Source organism: Hordeum vulgare, chromosome 3H (assembly GCF_904849725.1).
Source record: "Hordeum vulgare subsp. vulgare chromosome 3H, MorexV3_pseudomolecules_assembly, whole genome shotgun sequence".
NCBI lineage: Eukaryota > Viridiplantae > Streptophyta > Magnoliopsida > Poales > Poaceae > Hordeum > Hordeum vulgare.
Window position 1 is genome coordinate 545046344 of NC_058520.1, and position 23559 is coordinate 545069902.

The 23559-nt window shown below is 44.0% G+C and overlaps 1 protein-coding gene across 1 annotated transcript; it reads left to right on the forward strand.

The window, feature by feature from the left end:
* Positions 1-13303: 13303 nt before the first annotated feature.
* Positions 13304-14516, forward strand: LOC123440518 (WUSCHEL-related homeobox 9-like). The gene is made up of 2 exons (XM_045117084.1): positions 13304-13864; positions 13993-14516. Exons 1-2 carry the CDS (start codon positions 13483-13485, stop codon positions 14238-14240), a joined length of 630 nt encoding a protein of 209 aa, XP_044973019.1. The 5' UTR covers positions 13304-13482; the 3' UTR covers positions 14241-14516.
* Positions 14517-23559: the final 9043 nt, after the last annotated feature.

Consider the following 23559-nt stretch of genomic DNA (forward strand, 5'->3'; position numbering starts at 1 on the left):
TTGAACTACAACATGCAAGGGATGAACAAGTCTCCCGGCGAGTTGTTTGCGATGCTGAAAGTCGCAGAGTCTGAACTCCGTAAAGAGCATCAAGTGTTGATGGTGAATAAGACCACTAGTTTCAAGAGAAACGGCAAAGGCAAGAAGGGCAATTCGAAGAAGAGCGGCAAGCCTGTTGCCTATCCGACGAAGAAACCCAAAGCTGGACCTAAGCCTGAAACGGAGTGTTACTATTGCAAGGGTATGGGTCACTGGAAGCGCAATTGCCCCAAGTATCTGGCAGATAAGAAGGCGGCCAAAGAAAAATCAGGTATATTTGATATGCATGTTATTGATGTGTACTTAACCGGCTCTCGTAGTAGTGCCTGGGTATTCGATACCGGTTCTGTTGCTCATATTTGCAACTCGAAACAGGAACTGCGGAATAGGCGAAGGCTGGCGAAAGATGAAGTGACGATGCGCGTAGGAAATGGTTCCAAGGTTGATGCAATCGCCGTCGGCACAGTGTCACTTCAGTTACCATCAGGATTAGTGATGAACTTAAATCATTGTTATTTAGTGCCTGCGTTGAGCATGAACATTATATCTGGATCTTGTTTATTGCGAGACGGTTACTCTTTTAAGTCAGAGAATAATGGTTGTTCTATTTCTATGAGTAACATCTTTTATGGTCATGCACCTAATGTGAGAGGATTGTTCATATTGAATCTTGATAGCGATACGCATATACATAACATTGAGACCAAAAGAGTTAGAGTTAACAATGATAGCGCCATATTTTTGTGGCACTGTCGCTTAGGTCATATTGGTGTAAAGCGCATGAAGAAACTCCATGCTGATGGACTTTTGGAGTCACTTGACTTTGATTCACTTGACACGTGCGAACCATGCCTCATGGGCAAGATGACTAAGACTCCGTTCTCCGGAACAATGGAGCGTGCAAGTGACTTGTTGGAAATCATACATACCGATGTGTGTGGTCCGATGAGCGTGGAGGCACGCGGCGGATATCGTTATTTTCTCACCTTCACTGACGATTTGAGTAGATATGGTTATGTCTACTTGATGAAGCACAAGTCTGAAATATTTGAAAAGTTCAAGCAATTTCAGAGTGAAGTGGAAAATCATCGTAACAAGAAGATCAAGTTCCTACGGTCTGATCGTGGGGGTGAATATCTGAGTTTCGAGTTTGGTACTCACTTAAGACAATGTGGAATTGTTTCACAGTTAACACCGCCTGGAACACCACAGCGTAATGGTGTGTCCGAACGTCGTAATCGTACTCTATTAGAGATGGTGCGAGCTATGATGTCTCTTACTGATTTGCCGTTGTCATTTTGGGGTTATGCATTAGAAACAGCTGCATTCACTTTAAATAGGGCACCATCAAAATCCGTTGAGACGACACCATACGAACTGTGGTATGGCAAAAGGCCAAAGTTGTCGTTTCTTAAAGTTTGGGGATGTGATGCTTATGTCAAAAAGCTTCAGCCTGAAAAGCTGGAACCCAAAGCGGAAAAGTGCGTCTTCATAGGTTACCCAAAAGAGACAGTTGGGTACACCTTCTATCTGAAATCCGAGGGCAAAGTGTTTGTTGCTAAAAACGGAGCTTTTCTCGAGAAGGAGTTTCTCTCGAGAGAATTGAGTGGGAGGGAGATAGAACTTGACGAGGTTGTCGAACCTCTCATCCCTCTGGATGGTGGTGCAGGGCAAGGGGAAACCTCTGTCGTTGCGACGCCGGTTGAGGAGGAAGTTAATGATGATGATCATGAAACTCCAGTTCAAGTTTCTATCGAACCACGTAGGTCGACGAGACCACGTGCTGCTCCAGAGTGGTACGGAAATCCCGTCTTATCAATCATGTTGTTAGACAACAATGAACCTGCAAATTATGAAGAAGCAATGGTGGGCCCAGATTCCAACAAATGGCTAGAAGCCATGAAGTCCGAGATAGGATCCATGTATGAGAACAAAGTGTGGACTTTGGAGGTACTACCTGAGGGCCGCAAGGCTATTCAGAACAAATGGATCTTTAAGAGGAAGACGGACGCTGACGGCAATGTGACCGTTTATAAAGCTCGACTTGTGGCAAAGGGTTTTTCACAAGTTCAAGGAGTTGACTACGATGAGACTTTCTCACCCGTAGCGATGCTTAAGTCCGTCAGAATCATGTTAGCAATAGCTGCATTTTTCGATTATGAGATCTGGCAGATGGATGTCAAAACGGCGTTCCTTAACGGTTTCCTTAAGGAAGAGTTGTATATGATACAACCCGAAGGTTTTGTCGATCCTAAAAATGCTGACAAGGTGTGCAAGCTCCAGCGATCCATTTATGGACTGGTGCAAGCATCTCGGAGTTGGAACAAACGTTTTGGTGAGGTGATCAAAGCATTTGGGTTTATACAAGTGGTTGGAGAATCTTGTATTTACAAGAAAGTGAGTGGGAGCTGTGTGGCGTTTCTAATATTATATGTGGATGACATATTGCTGATTGGAAACAACGTGGAGTTTTTGGAGAGCATAAAGGATTACTTGAATAAAAGTTTCTCTATGAAGGACCTAGGAGAAGTTGCTTACATTCTAGGCATTAAGATCTATAGGGATAGATCAAAACGCCTGATAGGACTTTCACAAAGCACATACCTTGATAAAGTTTTGAAAAGGTTCAAAATGGAACAGTCCAAGAAAGGTTTCTTGCCAGTTCTACAAGGTACGAGATTGAGTAAGACTCAGTGCCAAGGAACTGATGAAGATAGAGAGCATATGCGCTCCGTCCCCTATGCTTCAGCCATAGGTTCTATCATGTATGCGATGCTGTGCACTAGACCGGATGTTAGCCTGGCCATAAGTAGGGCAGGTAGGTTCCAGAGTAATCCAGGAGTGGATCACTGGACAGCGGTCAAGAATATCCTGAAGTACCTGAAAAGGACTAAGGAGATGTTTCTCGTGTCTGGAGGTGACGAAGAGCTCGTCGTAAAAGGTTACGTCGATGCAAGCTTTGACACAGATCCGGACGACTCTAAGTCGCAAACCGGATACGTATTTATTCTTAATGGGGGTGCGGTAAGCTGGTGCAGTTCCGAGCAAAGCGTCGTAGCAGATTCTACATGTGAAGCGGAGTACATGGCTGCCTTGGAGGCGGCCAAGGAGGGTGTATGGATGAAGCAGTTCATGACGGATCTTGGAGTGGTGCCAAGCGCACTGAATCCAATAACCTTGTTCCGTGACAACACGGGTGCCATTGCCTTAGCAAAAGAACCACGGTTTCACAAGAAGACCAGACACATCAAACGACGCTTCAACCTCATCCGCGACTACGTCGAGGGAGAGGACGTAAATATATGCAAAGTGCACACGGATCTGAATGTAGCAGACCCACTGACTAAACCTCTTCCACGGCCAAAGCATGATCAACACCAGAACTGTATGGGTGTTAGATTTATTACAATGTAATTCACATGATGATGTGAGGGCTAGATTATTGACTCTAGTGCAAGTGGGAGACTGTTGGAATTATGCCCTAGAGGCAATAATAAATATAGTTATTATTATAATTCCTGTATCAAGATAATCGTTTATTATCCATGTTATAATTGTATTGAATGAAGACTCATTTACATGTGTGGATACATAGACAAAACACCGTCCCTAGCAAGCCTCTAGTTGGCTAGCCAGTTGATCGAAGATAGTCAGTGTCTTCTGATTATGAACAAGGTGTTGTTGCTTGATAACTGGATCACGTCATTAGGAGAATCACGTGATGGACTAGACCCAAACTAATAGACGTAGCATGTTGATCGTGTCATTTTGTTGCTACTGTTTTCTGCGTGTCAAGTATTTATTCCTATGACCATGAGATCATATAACTCACTGACACCGGAGGAATGCTTTGTGTGTATCAAACGTCGCAACGTAACTGGGTGACTATAAAGATGCTCTACAGGTATCTCCGAAGATGTTAGTTGAGTTAGTATGGATCAAGACTGGGATTTGTCACTCCGTGTGACGGAGAGGTATCTCGAGGCCCACTCGGTAATACAACATCACACACAAGCCTTGCAAGCAATGTAACTTAGTGTAAGTTGCGGGATCTTGTATTACGGAACGAGTAAAGAGACTTGCCGGTAAACGAGATTGAAATAGGTATACGGATACTGACGATCGAATCTTGGGCAAGTAACATACCGAAGGACAAAGGGAATGACATACGGGGTTATATGAATCCTTGGCACTGAGGTTCAAACGATAAGATCTTCGTAGAATATGTAGGATCCAATATGGGCATCCAGGTCCCGCTATTGGATATTGACCGAGGAGTCTCTCGGGTCATGTCTACATAGTTCTCGAACCCGCAGGGTCTGCACACTTAAGGTTCGACGTTGTTTTATGTGTATTTGAGTTATATGGTAGGTTACCGAATGTTGTTCGGAGTCCAGGATGAGATCACGGACGTCACGAGGGTTTCCGGAATGGTCCGGAAACGAAGATTGATATATAGGATGACCTCATTTGATTACCGGAAGGTTTTCGGAGTTACCGGGAATGTACCGGGAATGACGAATGGGTTCCGGGAGTTCACCGGGGGGGGCAACCCACCCCGGGGAAGCCCATAGGCCATGAGGGTGGCGCACCAGCCCTTAGTGGGCTGGTGGGACAGCCCAAAAGGACCCTATGCGCCATACAAAAGAAAATCAAAGAGAAAGAAAAAAAAGGGAGGTGGGAAGGAAGGGAAGGACTCCCACCCACCAAACCAAGTCCAACTCGGTTTGGGGGGGGAGCCTTCCCCCCTTGGACTCGGCCGACCCCCTTGGGGCTCTTTGAGCCCCAAGGCAAGGTCCCCTCCCTCCCACCTATATATACGGAGGTATTGGGGCTGATTTGAGACGACTTTTCCACGGCAGCCCGACCACATACCTCCACGGTTTTTCCTCTAGATCGCGTTTCTGCGGAGCTCGGGCGGAGCCTTGCTGAGACAAGGTCATCACCAACCTCCGGAGCGCCGTCACGCTGCCGGATAATTCTTCTACCTCTCCCTCTCTCTTGCTGGATCAAGAAGGCCGAGATCATCGTCGAGCTGTACGTGTGCTGAACGCGGAGGTGCCGTCCGTTCGGTACTAGATCGTGGGACTGATCGCGGGATTGTTCGCGGGGCGGATCGAGGGACGTGAGGACGTTCCACTACATCAACCGCGTTCTCTAACGCTTCTGCTGTACGGTCTACATGGGTACGTAGATCACTCATCCCCTCTCGTAGATGAACATCACCATGATAGGTCTTCGTGCGCGTAGGAAATTTTTTGTTTTTCATGCGACGTTCCCCAACAGTCGGTACTGCCGTAGCGGTACTGTTGCCAAAATAGTGGGGTTTTACCCCACTCCAGTAGTAGCTACGACACTTGGTCAAATAGTGTCACTCTAACACGCGAGTGGTACTGCTAGCCTTGCGCGTGGTACTACATGCCTGGAGTTGACAACAAGAATACTACTCCCACGAGGGGAGCGGTACTATAACTCTCAACTATAGCATTATTCGAACGAGTAGCACATGGGCAATGGTTGAATCTTAAGATCTCCTAAAAATCATGGGAAGATAATGTGGGTCCAAATATTGTTTCATGTACGTGTTTTTTCCCATACCTTCCAATGCGAAGCTCCTCTTAATAGTACGATTTTACTACGACTAAAGAAAAAAATCGTCGGAAGATCGTCTATGCCATTTTCCATTCAGGGGGAATCTTTTATTTTTATGGGTGACCCTTCAAGGGGGAATGTAACCGTCTTGTGCCATATTCAGATATATTTTTCTAGATTAAACACATGGTTAGACCTTAATTTGTGTTGTGGTCGACACCAAAATTACTTAGGGAGGAAAATGTCGTTTCAATAACCTTTTTGGTGATTGATGACAACACAACGATTTGCACAAAATATTATGAAAAAGCACATCCATGGTGTAGAAAATATAAAGAGACTCCCTTAAATTTGTGCACCAGTTTGAATTTGCCTTTGTAATACAATATGTGCGCGCGCACAGATCAACGCTCTCCCCAAAATTTATAGACGAGTAATACTTTGCAAAACATAATACATATGACATAAAACATGCTTTTGCAACAACATGGGGTGGAGCAACATATAACTTAATAAATAAGGATCAACTAAAAGAATAATAAAACAAGAGCATAAACAAGAGCATAGATAATTGCATGTCTTACCACATGCATAACAAGTATCCAACACAAAGCAAGTTCACAACGAAAGCGAATAAGGTTCAATTAACAAGAGTCCACAAGCACGAGAAATAAAATAAATAGCAAGCTTGTGACTCGACCCTTGCAAATCCCGAGTACCCTAAAAGAACTATCTTCCTCTTTGGCATCAAGACACCGAAAAGGGGAAGAGTGATGCTAGCGTCCCAATAGACCACTCTTCATCCTCCTCCTTGTCATCGTTGTTGTCCTCGGCCTCGGTGAAGCTCTCATCATCATACTGTCGAGAATGCTAGCGGTGAGCAGTGGAGGTATGAGGCACCTCATCATAATTAGTCCACCTCCTCTGGTGGGAGATCCATTTGTCCTCAATAGGTCAACATTTTTTAGTGTGTTTCCCATCAGTTTTGGGAAGGTTCTAAGAACATCATACACCGATTTTTTTTTATTCTCTAGAATTTTCCTTTCGTTTTTCCTCCTGGTTTTACTTTTTATTTTATATTTCCTTTTTCCATTTTCCAAATTTCACAGAAATTCCTAAAAGCCAAAAAAGGAAGAAAAAATGTGCCCATATTCTCACATTGATGATGATGAACATTTTCTAAAGTAAGGGCATATTTTCCAAATTTGTGAATATTTTTGAAATCCATAAACACTTATCACACTCATGAACATTTTTTTGAAATACTGGAACATTTTTCAGTGTCATAAATATTTATCCGAATTCACAAACATTTCTTCATATTCTTGATTTTTTTAATTTATAATATTTTGCAAAGTCCTTATTTTTTATTGAAATTCAGAAATATATTTTATGTTTCAAGAAACATTTTTTTGAAATTCACAACTTCTTTAAAATTTATGAACATTTTTAGATATTGGAATATATTCCAAATTCATTAAAATTTGTGAAATTAGGAATGTTTTATTAATTTGGGAAAATTTTCTGAAAATCCAGGAATATTTTAAGATACGTGAACAATTTTTGAAATTCAATTCCTTGTTCAAATTCGTGTACATTTTTGGAAATTTAAAAATTGTAATTTTATTAACAATTTTCTTTGAAATAAAAAATGCAAATTCACAACATTTGATAATTCTTAAAAATAAATTAAATTAAAATTTGTATTTCAAATTCATCAAGGTATCTTTAAATTCAAGACCTTTTGAAAATCCCCAATATTTTTAGAAAGGAAAACAAAAATAAAAAATATAAGCGCTGCCCCACATATGGGCTGGCCAAGAACGCGTGCGGGGAAATATGTTGTGCGTGGTTCCTCACTATTTCCCGCGTTAGTCAGGGAATAGGAGGTCTCTCATCTGCTATTCTGGTCAATGGCAGTGTGTGGCCACTCGAACAAATATCTTGTGATTCAAATGCACGAGAAGTACATACTGTGCACCATATAGGCAGAGAGCGCCGTGTTGTGTTTTTTTTTCCTTTTTAATAAATATATATATTAATATTACGAAGCTATCAATTACACTCAGTCTTTATACCAATTACACTCGGTCTTTATACCAATAAAATATCAAAAAGACATCCAGAATACAGACGAACGGAAAGGAAGTAAAAAAAGAAATGAAAAAACAAAAAACTCGTCACAGTGATCAACTCCTTTCAACAACGGCACACAAACCACCATCAAAGACAACATTGAAAAAATAAAAGGTCTCCAAAAAAGGCACCTTCAACAAGAAAAAACTGCACAAGCGTCGTTGTCGCTCGATCCAAGATTTTAGATTTTCATCCAGGAGAAAGTCAAAACTCTTAAAACAATATCTTCACCAAGGCAACTGTCAGGCACAACCAATAAAGGTCAAACATTAAGTTTTAATCCTGAAAGTCACGACTCGACATCGATATGTTCCATGATGTCAACGACATAGATATCCGAAGAGTACCATAAAAAATGGCATCCTCTACTGCTGCTCCACCCACTTATCAGTGCTACTTCTCAAAATTACCAAACATCTGGCTCACTCCATTGCCTCCAAGACCCCCTCCATCTTAATGATCCTCTAATCTCAGCCACCATAAATTTCCATAAATTTCCCCACTGTTGTTTACGTTATGAAAATCGAAATACCGATATGTTCCATGATGTCAACGAACAACAAAGCGCGTTGCGTCCTTGTGAAGCCGCACGTATGCTGATATGTTGTTTTGTATTGGTGGTGCCCCCCTTTTGTTGAGGAATATGTTATATGTTGTTTGGTGCTGCCCATCGAAGTGTTGTCTGGGGTACTCTCAGAATTATTTGCGCACAAGTGCGGCCGGCCATCGGAATCGGGCACCGGATCATAGTGCTGCTCCTAGCTAGCTCGTCGGGAGGGGCGACGTCAATCCACCGTCTTCCGTTTGGCCACCCTGCATTGGGAATTTGCCGCCGCGTGCGGCCAAACGGAGCCGTCCAAACAGAGCCGCGCCAAGGCAGCTCCTGAGGTCAAATGCAACCGATCCGTGCCCAGCTCCTCCAGATTTGGTTAATCCTGATTCCTGGTCAGTCAATTTGGTGCGTTATTTGATGATAGATAAGGTGGCGTTTGATTCGACCGGGGGTGGGCGAGCGCGCGCGCGCGCGTGGGGCGTCGCATCGAGATCGGTGTTGGATCGGTGGATATTGGGGAAGACAAGGGAGAACGGACACGGAGATGCAAGGCGAGGCCGGACAGCGAGAAGAGCTCGTGCTCAGGACCAATGCCCAGGTTGTTGTGCGCGCGGGCATTAAAAGAATCGGCGGTGATCAGATTGAGGAGCTCGAATCCGTTTTCGACGAACAAGTCAGGACAATCTATGTCTTACTCACTAACTCCATGTCTCCATGCATGACTCACTGCTGTCTATATATCAACCATCTACAAATGAACGTAGGAAAATGCATGTTTTTGTCAGATTATACTAAGGGTAGACGTGTAGCTCAGAATGCCATATATAGGTACTCCTGTGACATCTACATCTATCTACCTGTGCATTATTAGCACTACACTTGATATGATCAATAGCAGTATTTTGTGGAAGAAAAAGGTGTCATGTCATGTCCCGCGTGGGGTGGATCTATCATGTTTCAGGGCACAGTGCGTACGTATAACCACACCACCAGTGACAGTGAGCCATGATGATTCTCAAGCTCACTCGATTAATCTCCACAAATACCAATTAGCTTGGCCTTTTATGATGTTTTGTCGGGGCAAAGCAGCAAAACAGTAATCCTAGACGACCGTAGGATGCTTAGTTACCGACCAAATACACATACAGGCATACAGCGCCAGAGCAAATCATCCAAACCCACGATAATTAGCCCCAAGACATGCAACTTTACCCTCCTCGAGCCAGCCCATCCATGCACACTTTGAAGCCAACACATACTCTCTACGCACACCTGGGCATGATGAGACGGATCTCCCCATGCTATGCATGCACCCTCGTCAATCACTTTCGCCACGAAAAGACTCACATGCACGTAGACGGGCGCGATCGATCGAGAGGAGGAGGAGGCCAATCATGTCCGCTTCCGTCCGTCCGTCCGTCCAATCCAATCGAGTCGTCACGCGAGAAAGGGTTACGAGGCTACTCGCTTAAACTAATCCCGGCTGAATGGCTGGCTACACTGCTATCCGTGGCATAGCGGTGGACCACGGCCGGTCAGGCGATCTCCCAAAGCTATAGCCGAAGGGCCGAAAGATCGGAGGCGAGGCGAGGGTCGAGACCGGTTGATCGATCGCCTCGGGAATTGGCTCCCACGCAGCACGGGTTTCCCGTGCACGGCGCGCTCGGGAACGCCCAAAGGCCGGAAAGCCGGCAGTGCCGGCCGCGGCCGGGCGCCACGACCGACGCGAGCTGCGACCGCATGCATGCACGCAACGGCAACCCGATCCTTCATCTCTCTCTCTCTCTCTCCCTCTCTCACAGACACGCACAGAGGAGGAGAGCAATCCGGTGCGCTGGTGCGAGCCATTATTCAAGCGGCAAAGCAAAGGGAACGAGGTGGCCTTGCCGCCGCTTTCCGGAGCGGCCGCTCGCGGTCTGGTTCCGGTTGCCCGGCTCTGCCGCGGCCGGGCGGTGTGGCCGGATCATTGGCATCCGCTGGACAAGGCCCCAAAAGTGTGACACCTTCCTCAACTTTTCAGGGGAAAAGTTTCCGATTTCCGCGGACTTGACGGGAGAACTACTGCTAGCTTATAAATGGAAAATGTAAAAAAGGCTTAATTAGGCCGTGCCTGCCACCCTTTTCTTCTGATGAGCGCATGCAAAGCAGACATGAATTCAGCCGAATCGAGTGTCATGCATGCTCATGCACGCACGTACAGTGCTTGCATTTTGCCTCTCAACTCCAACTCATATGCATGCATATGTCTTCATGCATGATTGGGCGTGTCTGGCTGGCTAGTTGGTGCGGCTTGTGATTGACGACGACTTGGATGCACAAGTCGGTCTGTCCTCACGGAAGAAAAAAAACAGCAAGAACGGACTTTGAAGTAGCGCGCCGGTACTGTTCGTCAGTACAGACGAGCAACTGTTTGACTAGAGCAGATGTGCCCGGCCTACGCAGCATGTTACCGCCCTGACATCTCTTTTGAATTTCATGCCTGATCACGTTCACCCATTGAAACAGGGATGCACGTACTGACAGGCTTGACCGCTGCAAACACACATATAGCTAATTTATCTATCCACCCGCAGCTGCTGCCAATCTCTTTCTAATAATAAAGCAAATTGGGTTTCTGGTAGTCCGCCTAAAAAATTACCCTCAAAGTTGTCTGAAATTACCCGCTATCCCACCTATAAGTGAGAAAAAACGATTCGCGTTAATGTGAAGTCGCTCTCTCAAAGTGTGTTCTATTACGTAGCGAACCACTACTAGTCAACAAAGTTGTTGTATCCTGCTGGCTAGAGAACGCCTCTGGTAACCGGGACACTTGGGTTCGAATCCAACTTTTTCATTGTTTTTGTTTATTTTTCTTTTCTTGTTTACCTTTTCTTCTATCAGGCTGATTCTTTTTTTAACGAAAATATCCTATACCAGTAACTAGACTGTGAACAAACTCTAGATTAGTTTATCTTAATTTCTTTCAGTCGCGTACGACAATGCGCGTGCATGCCCGACGACGCCCGACGTACACAAACTCGATCAGATATGCATACGCAGTGGTTGACGGATTTTAAATCTATTTTCTGCTCTCATGCGACATATGGCCACTGGTAGAAGATTGTTTGGCAGTGCGGAGAAAGAGGCAACATGGGAAGTGATTGATCCATCAAAGCAATATTTTCTTTTTTTCCCATAATAATCGTAGTGATCTGATATATGGTTGTCGCGTCCGTCCTCGACCTCATCCTTCACCCGTGCAACAGGTGATGAGCACTAGCGGCGGAAGAGGGAGTTGGGCTGCATCTGATTTGGGAGGCCCAGCCGAGGTGAGATGTGAGGAGCATCATCGCTGATACTCCTCCCATACCGTAGCTAACGGATGTCGGTGCATCCAGCAGGAGGCACATCTTGCGAAGTTAGTGGGCGCATCCGCCAGGCTGATTGTTGCGTGGTGCTGGGATGGACGCCTTGCCAGTGGACCAGGAGGCTTCCTTGATGGTGAGTGCAATGTGTTCTGGAATAGAAATTATAGGATAGTTAAAAGTGTACTTCTTTTATGAAAGACAACAAAAATAGAAGATAAGTTTGCATAGATAACAACTTCATACTATAAATGTTTTTCTTTGTTAAAGTTATTATAAATATCTCAGTAGGTGATAAGGCTTGATCAATGAATAATATCCAAATACGATCTTCTTTAGATCACAAGAATTATATAACGTTGTAATTAAAATGCTTTATCAGTCAATCTATGTGGCTACAATTCACTGGTATAATTTGGATATGTAGTACCAGAGACCAACTAATTGAATTTAATGTTATTTTTCTGATGCAAGTCTGTTCATAATAATGCTTAAGCCAGATACAATTATCAGATCTTTTTTGTCCTGTTATCAAGATGATGTTTTATCGTGTCAAACAGATGGTTATTTACTCGAGGAGAGAGAGAGGGAGGAAGAGAGAAACCTTCGGACCACATTCAAACATGTTTTCGTTGTGTGAGCACTGAGGCCGGCCATTGTCGGCAACACACATGTGATGCCATGTGAAACTAAAAGACGTGGACCTATTAAGGTCTTGAGTTGTGGTTATTGTGTTAAGAATGTGTGTTATTTTCTTTCCCGTTGCAACGCACGAGCTTTTTTCTAGCAATTAACTAACGTGCAAGTGCAACTTCCGTTTCTCCAGCGGCGTAATAATGGAGTAAGCAATAAGAACTATACAAAATATTATCTTTTGGAAATTAGCATCGATCCGTCTTGGTGGCAGGCTTACTTAATTTGCCATGACAAAAAACGCAAATCTGTCTTGTTGCCGTTTAACTTGCTCGTCATGAGTGACCCCGCAAAATAAAGAAGAAAAAAACTTGTTCAGGAGTGAGCTAGCCAAGAAATCCACGCCTCATGTATTGAATTCACAGGCCGGCACTTCGATTGGGTTATACTAGTAGCTAGCCAGATCAATGAACGAAGTCCAAAACTGGTGGATTGTCCACGCACCACGGGCCTGGTCCTCACCACGTATGATTCCCTTGGGCTAGTCACGAGTCACGACCCGTGCAAGGAGCCAGGTATCTCCATGGAATAATGAACCCCAAATCAGCCGCATTATTGTAACCCTCAACTCGGCAAACAGGGGCTCGTCTAAGACATGATGCTACGCGACACGATGGCGCTTAGATCTGCATGCATGGGCGACCAGGGCCTCATTGTTAATTGGGGCCTTAAGGATGTCGGCACGGCGCACGAGGCAAGCTTATACTATCATCAGTAGGAGTAGCGTTTTGCAAGCAGTGGCAGCTTTTGCGCATGTCTCCCTCCATACGTACCCTTGCTCGAGTCGAGGAAAACAAAGGGAAAGAAAGTGTGCACTGAGGGAAAGAGTGAGTGAGTGAGACCTTCGGATCCGCTACTGCCACTGCCACTGCCACGACCACCGCCTCGGCCCTGCCCGGCCCTGCCCAATTATATAAGCGCCCCCTCTGCGCATCTATTGATTTCAGCATCGCTTCTGACCAGAAGAAGATCCCGGAAGAAACAAGATCGGTTGTACGAGAGACTAGCTAGCTAGCACAACAAAGTGGGGGTCAGATATATAGTAGAGCGTTGTGAAGCAGCAGCTCGATCGATCGTGCATACACGGATCGAAGTGCTTGGCTCAATCGAGCTAGCATAGTGTCAATGGAGGCGCTGAGCGGGCGGGTGGGAGTGAAGTGCGGGCGGTGGAACCCGACGGCGGAGCAGGTGAAGGTGCTGACGGAGCTGTTCCGGGCGGGGCTGCGGACGCCGAGCACGGAGCAGATCCAGCGGATTTCCACCCACCTCAGCGCCTTGGGCAAGGTGGAGAGCAAGAACGTCTTCTACTGGTTCCAGAACCACAAGGCCCGCGAGCGCCACCACCACAAGAAGCGCCGCCGCGTCGCCTCCCCCTCCTGCTCCCCCGACAGCAGCAGCAACGAGGAAGAGACCGGCCGTGCCGCCGAGCCAGCCGACCTCCTGCTCCAGCCCCCCGAGAGCAAGCGGGAGGCCAGAAGCTACAACCACCATCCCCGGATCATGACATGTAAGCTTTCACGCGCGTCCTTGTGCATACAAGTTCATACATATAGAGCTTGGTTCGTTCCTAATTAATGGAACAGTGTCCTTTGATCGTCGGCCCGGTGCTGATCCATTTCTCGTGCGTGCATGCAGGCTATGTGAGGGAGGTGGCGGAGCAGGAGGAGGCGACGACGTGGGAGCGGCCGACGAGGGAGGTGGAGACGCTCGAGCTGTTCCCGCTCAAAGCAGCCTACGACCTGGAGCTGGAGGCGGACAGGTTCAGCCGGTACGTGAGGGGCGGCGAGCAGCAGTGCAGGGAGATCTCCTTCTTCGACGTGGACACAGGACGGGATCCGCCGCTGGAGCTCAGGCTCTGCAGCTTCGATCGGTATCTAGTCTAGAAGATCAACGACGCACGCACGCACTCATGCATGTAGCAGCTGCTTGTATCACCTGTCTACCTGACCATGGATGTCACACACGCATCGATATCATTGCCTAGTTCTTGATTCTGGCTATCCGCATCAAAAGCTGTACCGGAAGGGATACGCCATCTGTTGTAGACGCAAGAGGCACGAGCGTAGCGTAGTACGTAGTTGCAGGCAGAATCTGAGAGGATCAGAAAAGAGCTCGCACAGATTTCCACCCCGTTTTCGTTGATATTTTCACCATGAGAATGTACCGTTTCTTTTGTGCCTCCTTCCTTCCGGCCTGCTCCTATATGGTCTACTCTAATTAACCTAGCTGCAAACTGGAATTTGACATATTATTTACTCCCTTCGTTCTTAAATATATGTCTTTTAAGATATTTCATAGAAGTCTACATACGAAACAAAATGAATGAATATACGCTCAAAGATATATCTATATACATCCGTATGTAATCCACTAGTGGAACCTCTTTAAAAACTTATATTTAGGAACGAAGGGAGTACATTACAAGTATGAAATCTACGGTCAAAGTCTTGCCCTAGGAGACCCTCGAAATCTACGGTCGAAATCTATGCATGTCAATGTTTAGTTATGTTTTAACTCTGCTACAACTCGGAAACTTAAGGCGTTTGGTGAGAAGATGTAGCTAGTATGAGCACATGTAATTCGAAATGTCGTCCTTCCTACATATATAAGCCCCACCTAATGTGTACTATCCGTTAGACTGTCGTGCCGGGAGTACGTACTTCTTGTCCCTTGCCTTTTCAAGAAAAGGATTCTGACTTGCTCAGTGCATGTGATAGTCAACTGTGTATGCTTCGCTCTAGGAAACTGCTGGGCGATGAGCCTTCCCGCTTTGGAGGCTTGCCGTTGGACCCAGAGTTTCAAAGTTTGCAGCTAACTTTCCGGCCATCGGGTACATGCCGGCCTTCTTGTTTGTTGACTTTCACACGCTGAGTAGTGTGGATCGAGAATCCGCACACTCGGCGCACATTGTGTGGCAGAGATTCCAATTGACTGCCTACAGAATCACTGCATACATTCTGCAGAATGTCAGGTTAGTTGGTGTCGAAGGCAAAAGCAGAAATGTAGTTCAACGCTCCAGTCTTACCCACAGTGACGGGCGGATCTAGAACTGGGCAAAGCCCGAGGCTACTATGTGTACACACTAGTAGAAAATAGGGTTTTGGTTTAGGTCTGGCCAGCTCATTAGTCCCGGTTCTTCACGAACCGGGACCCATTGGGGGCATTAGTCCCGGTTCATGAGCCCAGGGGGCCGGGACCGGCCGGGGCTTCGTGGGCATTGGTGCCGGTTCGTGTGGACCCATTTGTCCCGGTTCTAGGCACGAACCGGGGCCAATGGGCCGCGCTCCTGGCCCACATCCATTGGTACCGGTTCATGCCTTGAACCGGTTTAGAAGGGGGGCTTTAGCCCCGGTTTATGCCATGAACCGGGACAAATAATGTGTCTATATATACCCATCGCCGTGGCAAAGCACTCTGCTTTTTTCTGCCCGGCGAGGGAAGGGCATTTGGGTGCTCTAGCTTACCTCCTATGCACATGAAGTGTTCGATGAAATGCCCAAGCCACACTAGTTAAGTTTTCTCCTCTCGAAGCTCGATCTCGGAGCTCCATTTTCCCCGAGATTTGTCTAGATTTAGCGGTCCGTCACGCCCCGTCCCCGTTTTCACCGCTGGGGCACGTCCATGTGTACGTCCGCAATATCGTGTGCAAGCTCCTCCGCACACAGTGAGGTAAGTCGATTTGGGTTTCGGTTGACATTGGATTTGGAGATTTCTCATCTAGGGTTTCGCGGGATGGGCCGTAATATGCGCCTTTCTGGCTCGTAGGTGGATGGCTGCGGGGTTGTGCAGTTCCAATCCGAATTTTTCATTCCCAATCCAAGTTTCTACGGCCTTGAGGAGCGCTCGAATCACCGTTGCCCGGGGCATGGGCTAATTCCTGCTCGCCGTGTTTCTTGGGGTGGAGCAAGCACGGGAAGAAGGTTTTTGGGTTGTCCACTCGATGTAATTCCTCAAAACATCATTTGGTACTCTGTTTTCATCGATTTATTGCAAAGTTATGAATTTCACCTAATTATGTGAACTCTGATTTAACAGCTTCCTGATGAGTGTGGTTGGGTTGTTTGGATTGACCCCCCTCCCACTGAGCTAGTGGGGCAAGCTTTTGAGGAGCTCCATGGTGGCCTTGAACGTAGTTGGATCAAAGCTAGTAGGATGGAGAAGAAGGTTATGGATATGAACAATGGAAACAAGAAAATGCAATTCAAGTTGCAGAAAAGGAATGAGCTCATGGAAACAATGGGTTTTCTCTTTGTTCTTGGCATCATCATTGTGGCTAGTTTAGTTTCTATTTGATCTAAGCAAACCAATTAAGTGGCAGTGTGTGTGTTATGTTTCTGCTAGTGTGTTGTGTCCTAGATGTAATTCTATCATTTGTGCACTGTTGTGAACTTGAACAAATGTAATGTTGTGCCCTAGATGTAATGGATATCATGTGTTGTGTTAAAATTGTCACCACTGCCAACTTGGAACCTTTTCAAAGTTCATTTCAAATGCTTTTCAATTTTATGGTCTTATAGCTCAAAATAATCAGTAAATGCAAGAAAAATAACAAATGATGTCAGAAAGGGTTGTAAATTGTTGATGTGGCTTTGAATGGTGCTTTTTGAACACAGAAAAACTATAGAGTTCAAATAAGTTCAAAAAAATGAAATCCCTTTGTAACAGACGAGTTTCCGTATGAAACCCTGATACTTTGAAAGAGATTGTCCGTTTTGTACACGAAGTGCATCCAGTTTTTGCCGTAACCCTCTCAACTTTCTCGCACATGCTATGTGGGTGAAATGATGATACCATGCCAAAATAAAAGAGAGGCGCAATGCTCACCAGCACGTTGCTTAGCTTCAGGCCAACGTGCAGGTGAGCGCTGCGCTTCTCCCTTCATCGTCTCTACACTCAGGACTTCTAAACCGCTGCGAGTGCCTCTCGCTTGGCGAGGTGGGACTAAAAAACAACTGCAGAAAGAATCAACTAAAAAACTATTTTACCGGTTCATGCCACGAACCGGTACTAAAAGGTGCTCGTGAGGCCCCAACCTTAAAACCTGTACCAAATAAAATGCCTTTGTAACAGCCTTAGAACTGGTACTAAAGGAATCAACTAAAAAGCTTTTATAAACCTCTAGTATTATTGAAACTAAAATTATATAGAATTTTGTTACAAACTTTAATAGCAAAAAGAATTATCATAAAAGAAAATAAATAAGTAATTAAATTTTGTTCAAAACATTAAAACCAAAAAGAATTATCATAAAAGAAAATAAATAAGTAATTAGAATTTTGTTACAAACTTTAATAGCAAAAAGAATTATCATAAAAGGAAAAAAAAAGTAATTAGAAACTAAAAAGAAAGCAAAAAAATAGGAAATAAATTAAAATAAAGGAATCAACTAAAAAGCTTTTATAAACCTCTAGTATTATTGAAAATAAAATTATATAGAATTTTGTTACAAACTTTAATAGCAACAAGAATTATCATAAAAGAAAATAAATAAGTAATTAGAATTTTGTTCAAAACAGTAAAGCAAAACGAATTATCATAAAAGAAAATAAATAAGTAATTAGAATTTTGTTACAAACTTTAATAGCAAAAAGAATTATCGTAAAAGAAAATAAATAAGTAATTAGAAACAAAAAAGAAAGCAAAAAACATGATTTTTTTTAAAAGTGCCGCCTACACGGCCACTACGGCCTGCATACGACTAGAAACCCATTACTAGGGCCAGGATGCAGGCCCGCAGTAGGCCCAATAGGCCCACAAGGACAGAGAGTGATTTTAGACCCGTAAGCCTGCAGTAGAGAGGAGCTCAACGTGGTTGGTTCGGCAGGGCTTAAAAACCACTCCGAGCCCCTCTCGGCTAGCGAGGTGAGACTAAACGTAGCACCGCACCGCGCAAGGCCTTTGGTCCCGGTTGGTGGCACCAACCGGGACTAAAGGGAGGCATTGGTACCGGTTGGTGCCACCAACCGTGACCAAAGGCCTCTGCTTCCCGTCCTTTGGGCTGCTGAAAAGAGACCTTTGGTCCCGATTTGTACCACCAACCGGTACCAATGACTCTGCTTCCCGCCCGTTGGGCTGCTGAAAAGAGACCTTTGGTCCCGGTTGGTGCCACCAACCGGGACTAAAGGTGTGGCTATATAAGCGAGAGTTTAGCAATTTTGATCTCTCCCCCTCTCTCCATTCGATCCTGACGCCGCCACGCTGCCCGTCCGTCTCCGCCTCGCCGTCGCCGTCGTCGCCCCGCGCAGTCCCGCGCCGCCCCCCGCCCCGCGCCCCGTGCCCCGCGACGCCCCGGCCCCTGCCCGTCGCCGCCCCGCCCCAGCCCGCGCCGCACCTCATCGTCGACCGTCGCCGCGCCGCGCCGCCCTGCGCCGCACCTCGCCGTCGCCGTCCCCGACACCATTGCCGTGAGCAAAGATTTTTTTTTTGTTAAAAGATTTTTTTGGTGATATTATTGTTGAATATGCATGTTTGTATGTTCATATATATGCAAAGATCGAATATGTCAAATTTTTATGATTTTTTTCTGTTCATAGAATTTTTATGATTTTTTTTCTGTTGTAATTTTGTTCATAGAATTTTAATGATTTTTTTGTTCATAGTATTTTCTTTGTCAATTTATGTATATGTTCATATTGTGTATGTATAGGAAAATTATGCATGATCAAAGTCATTTATGAATATGTTCATATTTAGAATAGAGGAAAAAGGAAAAAATAAGAAGAGAAAATGTTTAATATAATTAGTTAGAAAAATAATAGAACTATAGTTAAACTAGTTTATTTTTAGTAAGTACTCCCTCCGTCCCAAAATTCTTGTCTTAGCTTTTTCTAGAAATGGATGTATCTAAATACTAAAACTTGACTAGATACATTCATATCTAAACAAATCCACGACAAGAATTTTGGGACGGAGGGAGTACTACTTTATTTTATTTATAGTAAGTGCTTCATATATAGTTGAACTAGCTAGTTGATTTAATAAACTACTTTATTTTACTATATATAGAAGTAGTTTGTTTTTAGTAAGTACTACTTTATTTATTTATAGTAAGTGCTTAGTAGTTGAACTAGTTGATTTAATTAATAAAACTACTTTATTTAACTATATATAGAAGTAGTTCCCGCATCGACGTCGACTTGTTGTTATATATAATCGTGACACACTTTATTTAACTATGTATGATGATGATTAATTAGTAGGACTTGTTGTTATATATGATGATGCATGATGCGAGCATGAAGAGTTATTATATATAGATGTTTAATTATTTCGATATATTTAGTGTGTCACGATTATATTGTTGTTTACACACATTTACCACATTAAAACAGGAAATGTCTGACGATGGATATTGTGAGTGTGAATATTGCGGCGACTCTCGGGGTATGTGCGACATGCCTCACCTGCGAGACGATAGGTTCTTCAGCATGAAGCTTGACGAGAACGGCGATATGTACCTCCCTTGCCATGCAAGAAGATATGTGTTGGAGAGGCTCGGTTTCGAAGACCACGAGAGAATTGAGACGAGGAGCGCTAAGCTGAGGACTATACATGGTCACACATTTATTATCCAAGTATTTAATTCAGTTTTTCAAACAGAATTTGGGTGCCCAAAGTGGGAAGATCTTTGCAAGGCATATGGATTTCAGAAGGGAATGGAAATCACCTTCGATCTTCGTCCTGAAGATAATATGCCAGACAACATCGACATTTGGGTGGTTGTCGATGATATGCTTCCTGTTTTACCTCCATGTGAGTTTCTCAACCATATTTGTCAAGTAATTTGCATTTATATTTATAAATAGTTGGTGTAGTCAACCTGTTTTCCTCTCGCAATTTACACGTCGTGTGGTGTTCATCGTCTATTCAAACTTTGTCCACACATTGCAGGTTCCTAGTTATTGGGCCATAGTTATAATTATATCATCTTACATGTTGTACAAACAACAACAACCCAAATTGTCCTTTGAATGATCGTAGCACATGTGGTCGTTTTGAATGGTTTATATAATGCCCACATCTTGTGGACAATTACAAAATTTCTAAGTATTTTTGAAACATTAAATTATTACAAAATTTGGGTGGTTGTCGATGATATGCTTCCTATTTTACCTCCATGTGAAGTAATTTGCATTTATATTTAGAAATAGTTGGTGTTCATCTATATACTAAATTTGTTAAATTATAATTTACAGCTTATTTCGTTGCTTCGACTGAATTACGAAAATTAATTGACACCACACACTACACGTATGGATCACATCTAACTTGGGAGGAGAAGGATGATCTTCTCCACTTTCTTGTTGCTGGTGTTCTGGCTTCTACGGATACCTTCCCGTATCATTTTGGAATTGGCCAAAATTATTCATTTTACATGCCACTAGTTCATAGGTTGAGTCCAGATGACATTCGGCGAAATGTCTTGGTAAGAGTTTCCTAATTAAGTACGCTCCACTATTGCATAAATGGTGTTGATTACATTGCTAACTAGGTTATTATTATGTTCTTCAACAGCAACTGCCACATGATGTAGTGCCTCCGTTAATGGACCCAGAAGGTCAAATGAGAATTAGAAGCCCGCTGAGGGCTGAGTTCTATGCTCCATACTTGATTAACTTCAAATCAAGATAAAAAAGACTCCAAATTGAAGCATTGAGAGAAATAAAGAAGGTTCGCAAGCCACAAGCTGGAGACCGTTGGATCTCTGTGATTCATCATGGAGCAATAGGTGTTATTCTGTTTTATGACATTATATCTAAGAGCGAGGACTAGGTCTTATGAGAGACAAGTTATTCTAGTTTATATTATTACTTGACATGATCGATTAGTTAGGATGCATGATGCATATGATGACTATATATATTATGATGTTTTTCTGTTTTATTTTTTGTGTATCATATGATAACTTGGTATATGATTAAGTTGATGATGAGTTGTTAGATGATCGATTAGAATACTATTGCCATTCGATGAAAATGATATGAAATGATATACTGTAAAAAAATGCATATATGTGCATGTAACTCGTGTCTACATTTTGTAAATATGTTCGACAAAGCACGACGGATGACGAAGCACGGAGATATATAAGAGATGACACTTTTCTCTATTAGCTAGCTAATGACAACCTAAATTAACCCCTAAACCAGCCCCTTTAAAAAAAACCTCACCTCCAGCCAGGTGCTGACGCGTGGATGCCTTTTGGTCCCGGTTGGTGTCATCAACCGGGACTAAAGGCCCCCCTGACTGGCCTGGCCGCAGCGGCCATGTGGAGGCCCATCTGTCCCAGTTCGTGTAAGAACCGGGACTAAAGGCAAAGGGCATTAGTAATGACCTTTTTGTCCCGGTTCCGAAACCGGGACAGAAGGTCCTTATGAACCGGGACAAAAGGCCCTTTTTCTACTAGTGACAGTATGGAATACCAAGCTCTTGGGCCTCTTTCAAACCATACAATGGCCTGTTTGGATCCATGAGTTAGAGTTAGAGTTGATTAGATTGAACCACTCTAACCTCAAAACATCCAAACGGGAGGGTTAGAGTTGGTTAGATGCATCTAACCCACCCAAAAAAACTAATCCATCCAAGGGGTGCTTATTTGGGTTAGAGCTAGGTGGGCCCATAAAAAGTTACTTTTTCCTCTACCTCCACCACACCAAATCCTTGTTAAAGGAGCCAAATGATTGGAAAAGGTGCATTTATTGTCAATCTAACCCTTCCATCCAAACACTTCTTTGGTTAGAGTTAGTTTAGGGTTAGTCAAGGGTTAGAATCTAACTCTAACCTCTAACCGAGTTAGATTATCCAAACAGGGTCAATGCTTTATCCAACCTGCAAACATGGTGTGGTTCGCTTTGATGCTCATACCCAGGTGGTTGCCGCATAAACACTACTTCCTCAAGAACACCATGAAGAAACGCGTTCTGAACATCTAGCTGTCGTAGACTCCATCCTCTAAAGACAACAATAGATAATACACGTAGAATTGTGACTGATTTAACAACGGGATTAAAGGTGTCTTCATAATCAATTCCAAATCTTTGTTTAAAACCTTTAGCAACCAATCTAGCCTTGTATCTATCTATACTTCCATCAGCCATTTTCTTTATCTTATAGACCCACTTACAGTCAATAACATTATTGGCATGTGTAGGTGGTACTAAGTGCCAGGTTTTGTTTTTCATGTGTGCAATATATTCATTGTCCATGGCCGCTTTCCAGTCTTTGTTAGCAAGAGCATCATGCAAATTACTAGGTTCACAAGTACTTGCAAGAAAAGCCCGCTTGGTTTTATCATACCTTATTATGCCATCGATGTATTTCGTTTCCTTGACAACACCTGACGGAGACCCGGTATGCCTTCGAGGAAGAAGTTGAACTGGACCTATGGGAACGTCTTGCCGAAGAACTTCTTTAGAGGTTGCAAGGTCTTCAGGTTCGTCAGAGACTGCAGGTTCTTCAAAGACTGTTACAGAAGATTTTTCCTGACTGTTAGTAGACTTTTGCATAGAACCATCCACCGATCCAGTCAACTAAATATGTCTCGCATTCGCTGCACCCCCTTCACACATATTCATCACAACAGCCGTGCTGGGCTCACTCACTGTTCGTTGCTTGGACGTCCCTGAGCTGGTGGAATCATGAGGACTGATGCGCTGATCTGCTTAGGATCTCATGCCATCAGCCGAATCAGCCTGGAACCACGCGCCATCGTTGTCTAGTTCTGCACACATAAAATGATGACCTGAAGTTGCACATGTATCAATAAGACTACTGGTTTCGATGGAATTTCCCACATGATCAAGTTTGTTTAATTCGCCCCCCTGATCAGGAAGGGGAATATAGTCCAGAAGAAGTGTGGTTTCAGCACGGAGAAGAGCTCCTGCATTGGGACGAAGCTTTGCAAACGGATAGAGAGTTTCATCAAAAACAACATCTCGAGAAATATAGATGCGTTCGGTTGCAATTTCTAGACATGTGTATCCTTTGTGAAGGTTACTGTATCCAAGAAAGACACATTGATGGAGAAAAACTCAAGTTTATGAGAATTGTAGGGACGTAAGTTGGGATAACAAGCACACCCAAAAAAATTTAGAGATGCATAGTCTGGTTTTTGATGATAAAGATGCTCTAAAGGAGTAGAATTGCCAATAACTTTACTCCGAAGACGATTGATAAGGTATGTGGCAGTAATAAAAGCTTCAT

Coding starts and splice junctions, on each gene's coding strand:
- LOC123440518 (XM_045117084.1), top strand. CDS start 13,483: ATGGAGGCGCTGAGCGGGCGGGTGGGAGTGAAGTGCGGGCGGTGGAAC. Junction 13,865..13,992: donor CCATCCCCGGATCATGACAT/GTAAGCTTTCAC, acceptor GCGTGCATGCAG/GCTATGTGAGGGAGGTGGCG.